This window comes from Sprattus sprattus (genome assembly GCF_963457725.1).
Source record: "Sprattus sprattus genome assembly, chromosome: 19".
Classification (NCBI taxonomy): Eukaryota; Metazoa; Chordata; class Actinopteri; order Clupeiformes; family Clupeidae; genus Sprattus; species Sprattus sprattus.
In genome coordinates this window covers 6,934,589-6,944,588 of record NC_137917.1, presented here as the reverse complement: position 1 = coordinate 6,944,588, position 10,000 = coordinate 6,934,589, and the positions used below count along the sequence as shown (strand labels likewise).

The 10,000-nt window shown below is 46.4% G+C and overlaps 1 protein-coding gene across 3 annotated transcripts in view; it reads left to right on the top strand.

Annotated features, from left to right (window-relative positions):
* dnah5 (dynein, axonemal, heavy chain 5) overlaps window positions 1–10,000 on the top strand; it is a gene marked incomplete at both ends in the record, with an annotated part of 87,705 nt that overhangs the window by 61,425 nt on the left and 16,280 nt on the right. For all 3 annotated transcript variants that reach the window (XM_080858564.1, XM_080858563.1, XM_080858562.1), the window contains 7 exons: window positions 1–18; window positions 1,414–1,551; window positions 2,516–2,651; window positions 3,409–3,725; window positions 3,974–4,129; window positions 5,483–5,665; window positions 9,273–9,516. The exon at window positions 1–18 is cut by the window's left edge and continues 162 nt beyond it. In XM_080858564.1, coding sequence (XP_080714690.1) covers window positions 1–18; window positions 1,414–1,551; window positions 2,516–2,651; window positions 3,409–3,725; window positions 3,974–4,129; window positions 5,483–5,665; window positions 9,273–9,516 — 1,192 coding nt within the window. The remainder of the gene's footprint in view (window positions 19–1,413; window positions 1,552–2,515; window positions 2,652–3,408; window positions 3,726–3,973; window positions 4,130–5,482; window positions 5,666–9,272; window positions 9,517–10,000) is intronic.

Below are 10,000 nucleotides of genomic sequence, written 5' to 3'. Positions count from 1 at the left end.
GAGGTGCTCCCTCTCAAGGTGGGTTCTACTAGAGAGACTCGGGAAGTGGATCTGAAATTAGTCATTTAATCCACAAGGAATTACACAATTAGTAGTAGAATAAAACAAGCTCAGTGTTGAAGGACTGAATAGTCTTTGGCATAGACCATATCCACGGCCCAGCTTGAGGCATGTAGTCACTTTTGCAGATCCTGGGGAAGATTTCATTCGTTTGACTGACCCTTTTCCGTTTGGTTTTCTCTACGAGGCTCATTAGGAGCCCAAACCGTGATAGACCCTAACGTTTCCCCCTCAAGCATTAACGCCTTGCCACTAATGATGATGTTGGAGGTGGGAACACCGACTGCCTCCGTCCATCAGCCCTGGTAACCTGAGGTGGTGCCCCCCTCCCCCTACTCAAAGCTCTGGTGTTGGAAGCGGGATCAAAGAGGATCTTTACCGCTTGCACTCTTCTGTTTTTGTTCCCTGGCGACACAAGCATCCATAAGCTGGAGAGAAACCTATGCCTTTGTTGTCAAATACTGTGACTGCGAGAGTGCAGGGTGCAGACAGCGTGTGTGATGGTGGCACAGTGAGAGCTCTTTAAGTCCCATTGCTCGGCTGCGTGTCCATTCCCTTTCATGTGGCTGGTGTGTGACAGGGTGGATGGATCATTGTGCTTTGATTGATGACAGCTGGTGCCCCCAGGTCCCACCGAGTCTTTTCATCACCTCAGAGGATGGCTGCTCAGGGAACTCCTCTTCCTCCCGACTCTCTTTCGACCTTTTGGTGTCCGCACGCCTGGCTGAAACTCACAGATTGATTTTTCTTGCCTCTCGTTTGCTAGCCTGGTGACACCAGCCTACGTATTTCCGCCTGAATTGATTTCAAGCTCATACTCAGTCTGGCCTAACCCCACCTAACATCGTTTCCAGGCTTCACCCTACAACCGCACCAATCAGCGAACAGTTCAGAGCTGTGACGCAAAACTCGCCTTGCCGAGGTGCATGTAGTCCTGCGGAGTTTGTAGTTTACCAGCATTGTCTCAACTCTCAAGAACATCAGAAAATTAAAAGGAGAACAAGAGGATTGTCTTGTAAGTTTTATGATTGGAAAGGACGTCGTAGCTCTTCTCCCAACTGGCTTTGGGAAGAGTTTAATCTAACAGATGGCCCCGTTAGTAATGGAGAGACAGACCGAATGCTTACCAAACGTTGCTGATTGGTTAAGGGAACTCCAATGATTTTAAACCTCAAGCTAAGCACCCGCCCATCTCGGAAACGAAAATGCATGGGGTTGTGCCAGACTGACTGACGAAAAGAAATGGAGTCACAGGCTGGTAATGGCCAGGCTACTCGTTTGCAGCACGCCGTGGCAGAGCATGTCCCACTGAAGCCTCCTGTGGCGTCCATTAATATTGAATGTTCCCCTCAGGCTAACCTGGTGGTGCAGGAGAACCGGCTGGCCCTCGCCAACGTGGACCTGCAGACGGCCCGGGCCGAGCTGGATGAAAAGCAGGCAGAGCTGGATGTGGTGCAGGCGGAATACGACAAGGCCATGATGGAGAAACAGGTGAGGATGGGAAGCCATGTCCTCAAGGCTGGTGTCCTTTAATGTGTAGAAGAACTGTAGATATGGATCATATTTACTGCATATATACTGAACATCCACACATACAAAACAAAGGTTGGAGAAAATGCAGTCTGGTAACAACAACCCTTAGGTTCAAATGACACCTTTGCCTAAGAATCCTTTTAGAAAATGTCTTCCCTGCAAGTAGATGTTTGTGTGTGTGTGTGTGTGTGTGTGTGTGTGTGTGTGTGTGTGTGTGTGTGTGTGTGTGTGTGTGTGTGTGTGTACGGTAGATGTTTGTATGTGTGGGCGCACGTTTGTGCATTTCAAACACGCAGCAAAAACTTGTGAAATGTTGACTGTTCATTCTCCAGGTGAGGTTTCATTGTTTATGTACCGATGCGCTCAATAAGCATCAACAAACCCCACTCTCAGTCTGGTGATCATGTGATGACACTGAGAATTGACAGCACACCCTCCACTGAATGGAAAGTGATTTTTTTGACAGTACACCTGGCATTGACGAAATCTGAACACCTCCCAGGAGAGAGGCCATCTGCTCCATTCTCAGGCGTAGCACATCTCAAAGTGCAGCCCAATTAGTGTACTGAGCGCCTCCTGCTACTTTGAAAGATGCTGAAGGCCTAGTTAGTGTCTGGGTTCTTTCGCCTGAAACGCTCTTTCTCTGTGTCTAACTGCAGGCATAGCTGGATGATGCTAAATATTTAGTTGGTGTTTGTGTACTGCAGTGCGAAACCTTCTTTCTCTGTCTGTCTCATAAAGCTTAGCTGAAGGATGGTCGGTGTTTAGTTAGTAACTAACTGACTGCAGTCTGAGTTAGTGTTGCGTGTGTGTGTGTGTGTGTGTGTGTGTGTGTGTTTGTGTGTGTGTGTGTGTGTGTGTGTGTGTGTGTGGATGCTACTGTGGGACCCCCTCTCTCTATCCTCTGTCTGTCTGCCCTCAGGCTTTGCTGGAGGACGCCGAGCGCTGCAGGCATAAGATGCAGACGGCCTCGTCTCTGATCAGCGGCCTGGCAGGGGAAAAGGAACGCTGGACGGAGCAGAGCAAGGAGTTCGCCGCCCAAACCAAACGCCTTGTCGGTGCGTGCCACTGCCAGATCACAGCTAATCCCTTTAAGCATGCATCCATGCCAAATCAGAATCAGAGAAAAAAGTGCTGTCTGGCTTGTTGGCCCGTAATCTCAACTGCAGCCTTGTTCATTTTCTTTAATGCAGAAGCCTTTCTGAAAGCCGATCTTTGTGCAGTTTCAACACAATCTTATCTAGGCACACAATCAAACCCAAAACCATCAAACAAAAGTAATACATATGAAGCACCACAACCTTCATTAGATCTATCAAACAACAGCCATACATATGAAAAACCAGGGACGTGCACAGGAATTTTGAAGGGCATTTGCTCTGCCCTGGAAAAAAGGGACAACACGTACATTTTGGTCACTGCTGCCACGCCCCCGTCCCCTGATTCCATGATTGTTTTATCTAGGCATACATGAAGTTCTGCAGCTGTAATACTATTTTAAAAACATATATAGTACCTTCGGAGGTGCAGCTTCAGTCGAGGAGGGCAAACGGGCTGTTGCCCGAGCAACCTTAGCCCCCTCCTGTGCACGTCCCTGTGTAACACCACAAACTTCATTAGATCTATCAAACAACACAAATATATACAAAAGAGTGGGGTGCTGCCAAAGGTAAGCTGATAGAAGTGTCTTTGGTACAGGTGAGTTGGTACAGGTGTTTCTGGCCTAGGGTTGCTGTGGGGATGTATTTTTCTAGCACAGGTAAGCCAGCTGCTGGCAGTAGGGTTGGTAACATGCCAGGTGTTTTCATGGCACAGGTGACGTGCTGCTGGCAACGGCCTTCCTGTCGTACTCGGGACCTTTCAACCAGGAGTTCCGGAACCTTCTCCTGCAGGACTGGCAGCAGGAGATGAAGAGTCGCCGCATCCCGTTCGGCGCCAACATCAACCTGACGGAGATGCTGATCGACGCGCCCACCATCAGCGAATGGAACCTGCAGGGCCTGCCGAACGACGACCTCTCCATTCAGAACGGCATCATCGTCACCAAAGCCGCCCGCTTCCCTCTCCTCATAGACCCACAGACCCAGGGCAAGATCTGGATCAAGAACATGGAGGTCAGGAGTGAGCTGCAGGTAAGGTTGGGTCAGGTAATATCTGATCAGGTACAGGTTATAACAGGTAAAACACAGGATAATGTCGGTTACAAGTAATAACTCAAGTGTTGTCTTTTGTTTTTGCATTAAAATAAGATGCAGCTGTGTGTATACACAGGCATTTATTAAACGGCCTCTTTTGTTTTCTAAAGCAACTTACAAGACAGTGACCCGTGGAAGAACACCAACCTTGTTCTTTTACTTGACATCTTGCTCTGTTATCACAGATCACATCCCTGAACCACAAGTACTTCCGAAACCACCTGGAGGACAGCTTGTCCCTGGGGCGTCCTCTACTGATCGAGGACGTGGGGGAGGAGCTGGACCCTGCCCTGGACAACGTCCTGGAAAAGAACTTCATCAAGACCGGCACCACCTACAAGGTCTCTGTTTCTTCCTTACAATAGAATCTGACTGAGTATGTATCACAACATTATTGTTCAGAAGCTAATTGATCCAGATAATTAACAATATATTAACAGCAAGCAGTGTCCTAGTAGATTGTTTTCTTTCTGAGATTCCATTTTATCGCTAAAGGTCATGGCTGAAATATTGGGAAATTGTTACCCTGCAAAACACTTGTTGCTTTGAGTCAAATGAAACAGTGTGTGTGTCTCCGCCCGAAGCAAATGCCCAGGTGTCAGACATTCTCTCCTCTAAAAGCAGACATCTGCCGCTAGATATCAGGCCTGGTAAATGCTCCAAGGCTGTTATTTTTAATGAATTCTATTCATATCACCACGCCACTTTTCCATATGGTAGAATGCCGCCTCCTTTTCATTTTGTTCATTTTCGTTTGTGCATGAGCTGGGATCAGTGTAGAAGCCTGGCAATGATGGGTGATTATTATGGGTTGTTTTATATCTCAGTGCTCACAAGTACATGAGCGGATATTTATCTCTTAATTACAGTATATGTGAGAAAAAGTAAGATTCAGACAGGTGCAGCAGTATGTTTATTTTCAGCTCGCTCAGTTGACCTGTCTGAAAGATGGGAGAAGCAATTTGTCCAGCCTTTTTTTTTTTACAGAGAACAGAAATAGAGAAAAAACACATGTCCTTTCTGAGGTGAGAGCACACAGTGACAGGGCTGACTGTATGTGTGTGTGTGTGTGTGTGGCTGTCTGTTCATCTCTGCATATATGTGAACGTGTGCGTGCGTGTGTGTGTGTGTGTGTGTGTGTGTGTGTGTGTGTGTAAAACAGTCTAGTCTCAGGGGCTCATCTCTTGTCTCATTATCGGTTCTCACGTTCCTCGGCGAGCCTGCCGGTGCTGACGTACTGTGGTCGCCCTGGCAGCTGCTCCTGCCCGTGTGGCTGACAGCTTTAATCAGACATGGGGTGTAAACACCTGATCACCCCGCGCCGCAAGTCAGGCTTAGTCATATTCACACCAGACACACTCTCACCCGCCACTCAAACTCCACCAACTCCAAACGAGTCGCGGCCTCCAAGCCTATGGGAACGCATCACTGGAAAGTGACGGGGTGAGCTTCCTGAGGTTAGCGTTCTCGTCACGTCCACAGGTGAAGGTGGGCCATAAAGGACATGTTTCTGCTGTTACATCATCTGCGTATTCTTGTCCCCTCTAGATAAAGGTGTGCTGTCAGGAGCAGGTTTTTCCTGTGACTTGACACGTGTGTGTGTGTGTGTGTGTGTGTGTGTGTGTGTGTGGTTGTGTGTGTGTGTGGGTGTGTGTGTGTGTGTGTGTGATTTCCTGGTCTGGTCACATCCACAGGTGAAGGTGGGCGACAAAGAGGTGGATGTGATGAAGGGTTTCAGGCTGTACATGACCACCAAGCTGCCCAATCCCGCCTACACGCCTGAGATCAGCGCACGCAGCTCCATCATCGACTTCACGGTCACCATGAGGGGCTTGGAGGACCAGCTGCTGGGACGGGTCATCCTCACCGAGAAACAGGTGCGGGGAGAGGAGAGATGGGGAGATGAGGAGAGATGGGATGAGAGGGGAGGAGAAAGAAACAGAAGAGAGGAGAACAGAGATAAAAAAAAAACAAGAACAAAGGAGAAGAAGGGAGAGGAGAGATGAGAGGAGAAAGAAGGATAGATGTGGGGAGGACATGAGATCAGTAAAGAAGAAAGGACAGGAGAGCAGAGATGAAGGGGAAACCTTTAAGAAGCTCTTCTACCTTTAAGATGCTCTCCTACCCTTGAAGACCCAACTCTTCATAGAGCATCACCCTTCCTAACTTGCACTTCTACTTTTACTTAACTTGCACTTACAGTAGTTACATTCCTGCACTTTTTTCAAAAAATGTTGTATGTAAAATATTATTTATTGTTACACTAGGTCAATATTGCTCGTAGCTTGATTGTTCTCTCCCTTGTACGTCGCTTTGGACAAAAGCGTCTGCTAAATGACTAAATGTAAATGTGGATGTAAATGTGGGAAGGTGTAAAGGGAGAGGAGAGAAGAGAGGAGCACAGAAGCAGAGAAGCGTACTTGAGAGGGGTGAGGAGAGCTCAGGAGACGAGGGGATAAAAGGAGATGGCTGGATGGATAGATTAAGGGAGGACTGGATGCTTGTTGTGCTGAGGGAGAAACACGTGAAAGAGGAGAGGAGAGGGAGTGATGGAGAAATGAGACAAGAGGAGAGAGGAGGGAGATGAGGGGTAGACCAGCTGCTGGGCAGAGTGACACTGATGTAAACGTTGTTGGTAGGGGAAGACAAAGAGAAGGAAACAGAAGGGGGGAAGGGGGGATGAGAGGAGTAGAATCCAGATGAGGACAATCACAGTGTGATATAAATATACATATTCACATGCACACCTTCATTAACTCAAGGGGAAAAAACAAGTGGTCTGGGAGGAATTACTTTTAATCAATGTGTAAACAAAGTGTGTTGAAAACAGATGTCAACATCTTATCATGAACTAAGCCAAGACATATAGACAGACAGAGGCTGTGTCTTCGCTCATGTCACCATGCCATCTGAAGCGTGTTGGCTCTGGCCACTGACTGGCCCATTGTTGCCCACGGCAGCCATGCCCTCAGTTTCCTCCACGGCTGGCTGGGATTCATCCACAGCACAGCCCACTGGGTCCAACTCAATGGTCGCAAGTGGCACAGCAATCAGCCAGGGTGCCCCCCGCAGCGAGAGCTGGCACAGGAGGCTCTGCAAACGATAGCCACTGCTGAGTGCCCTAAGTTTCATCTCCAGAGCCCTGTGACTTCACTGAGGGGCACATAGACACACTGTAAACCTGGACAAGTTCAATGGAGTCCAAATATTTAAGGAAACTGATAACCTTAAACCATTTAAGTTAACAAATTGTTAAGTTGTTAAACAGGCACACAATGGAGCAAGGTCTAATATTGTTTGTGTTGGCAAAATTTTGGTGTCACAACTACAAGATGAATGATTTGCAAAATCTCTGCTTCTAAGATATTGAATGCATCTTAATTTATTATTTTAAGGGGAAAGATGCAGTGGGCCAACTGACATTGTAAAGTCAGCCAAAATGGTACCAATGACGGAATACACCAGGCTGGACGGTTTATGCGTGTCTGAACCTTATGGGACAGTAAATATTTCAGAAAATACAATAAATCTGACTCCATTAAATAATGAAATGACCTACAATATTACCAAACAGTAAAGCTGCCAACTATGAGATTTAAATGTAATGGCATGGCACACAAGGAGTTGTATGAATGGTAATTTGAAGGAACAGTTTATTAATACAGTAAACGGTAAGCCTAGTATCAGGCAACCTGAATGTAATGTACAACCCAAATGAATAAGTACAATTGTAAGTAATAGTAAGTGAATACACAGGATGGATGCCAATTAGACCAAATATCCTTAAATTACCAAATAAACCTGAATGCATGAGATAGAAAATAACATAACCTGAGATGAATAACCCCACCTGAGATGAACGAGTGAGAGAAATGGAGGAGGGACAACCAGAAAGAATGATAAAATAAGAGAGCAGGGGATGAGAGGATCCCCACACTCCAAGTCAGGGGAGGAGAAGTAGAAGCAGAAAGAGAAGAGGAAGCAGGAGGGAAGAGAAAAGAGACCATAAGGTCCATTGCTATGCCATCAGCCAGTCCCTTAAGGCCACCATCTGTCCCTGATGCCCTAAGATGACATTCTCCCCCCACCAACCCTGGTCATCTGGGTATGCCCAAGCAGAGGTTAATCAAAGTACACAGCTATAACAGGTGCTACAGATTACCTACATTTCCCTGAGGATTAATATAGTATCCATCTATCTATCTATCTATCTACTGTATCTATCTTAAGCCACGATAAGACTGCCGCCCACAATGATCAATTGAAGACCAAACATGAAAATGTTACATTCATATACATTTGCACATACTTGGAAATCCCAAACCTCCAGAGATTTCAATGGGGGGTAAGGCTGAAACAATCAACCAGATCCTAAAGAATGCAGCATGTGGTTGAGATGTGACCAGGCTCTGGGGTGCCTAGTAGGGGGTTGCTATGAAAAAAGAAACAGTCCAGTCAAGCTGTAGCTGTGACCCCCGGGCCTAACCGTGAATATCCATTTTTCTTAATTCCTTAATTAAACAGTTTGATTATTATCAATACCTGCCACACTCACGGTGGGAATAAAGCATTAGCACATGCGAAGGCTCAGCATGAAGACACAACCCATGTCCAAAATGATATTGGAATTTAAGTGCAACTAGGATAGCAAACACTTTTTAAAAACTGTCACTGATAGCTAAAATGGATGATTTTACTTTTTTTTATTTTTGAGTTGTATTAAATTAATGAATAATAATCAAAGAAAGATTTCAAAGAATAAAAAAGCACAAAGGACAAAGACCTTCAGATGTCAGAAATAACAAACACACATTGGCAGACGGCAAACAACAGGATAAATAAGTTGCGCTTGTGCACACAGTGAACACAAACTTCACATAGCACAGCACAACCAAATCCCTTCATGTTTCAGTCTCTGAAGTGGAAGTCTGGTGGCCTGGGAGTCTCTTACGCATCCAAAACAGACAATGGTTCAAAATCAGGCATCCATCTCTAAGTAACAATACAAACACCAGTGTATCTGGCCAGCCTATAGAGAGTGCCTCTATTGGGTTTAAAAAAAAACACTGTTCACGGTGTTGTCTTTGAACAATACAATCTGTAACAAAATTAATCCCGAGAGATAGGCACAAGCTGTTTTATGGGAGTATTATAAAAGCATGGCAGTTCACCAGCAGTTCTTGAAACACACACGGTAAATCACACACACACGTTGCTGGATGCTTATTATCACCATCAAGGTCAAGTGCTTGTGTCTGTGGGGGGTTGCAATAATGTACTTAGATGTGCTTGTCTGTATCTTCTGTCTTATTGATGTGTGTATGTGTGTGTGTGTGTGTGTCTGTGTGTGTCTGTGTGTGTTTATCCATTTGTGTGTATGTGGGCGTGTATGTATTTCTGTGTGTGTTTGTGTGTGTGTATGTTTATCCATGTGTGTGTGTGTGTGTGTGTGTGTGTGTGTGTGTGTGTGTGTGTCTCCTTTAGGAGCTAGAGAAGGAGCGTACTACCCTGCTGGAGGACGTGACGTCTAACAAGCGTAAGATGAAGGAGCTGGAGGACAACCTGCTGATGCGGCTGAGCAGCACTCAGGGCTCGCTGGTGGACGACGAGAGCCTCATCCTGGTGCTCGGCAACACCAAGCGCACCGCTGAGGAGGTCACACAGAAGCTGCAGATCGCTGCCGAGACTGAGGTCCAGATCAACGCAGCGCGTGAGGAGTACCGGCCTGGTGAGTCCCCCCCCCCCCCTCCTCCTAGGGTCACCATGGCAGGGGATGGTGATAGAGTGGACATGCTCCCACGCTGAGGCTCGATCCATTCTGGACTTAGCTGTGGTCCAGGGCAGGAGGTGTTGGAGAGAGAATTCGATCTGAGCAAACACAGGGGGTTATCAGAGTCAGTCCATGAAATTGCTCACAAATCCTTTCCCGTTCCTGTTATATGAGGTTTACTGACTTTCTCTGTGCTATCTTCAAAGGAACAAAGTAACCTCAATGCAATACTAAGGTATTTTTTGAGGACTTTTTTTATAGGTTTTAGCAGTTTAGGATTGGGGGTAGATGTCCCCCATCACATTCACAAACAGGAAACAGACTGTTATTTAATGGAGAAAATGATGATAGAGGACCTAGTATTGGCTAAGAAAACAAACAAATGAGCCAACTGCATTATGGAAGCTGCATGATCAAGCTCCTCTCTCCCCCACCCAGAAGT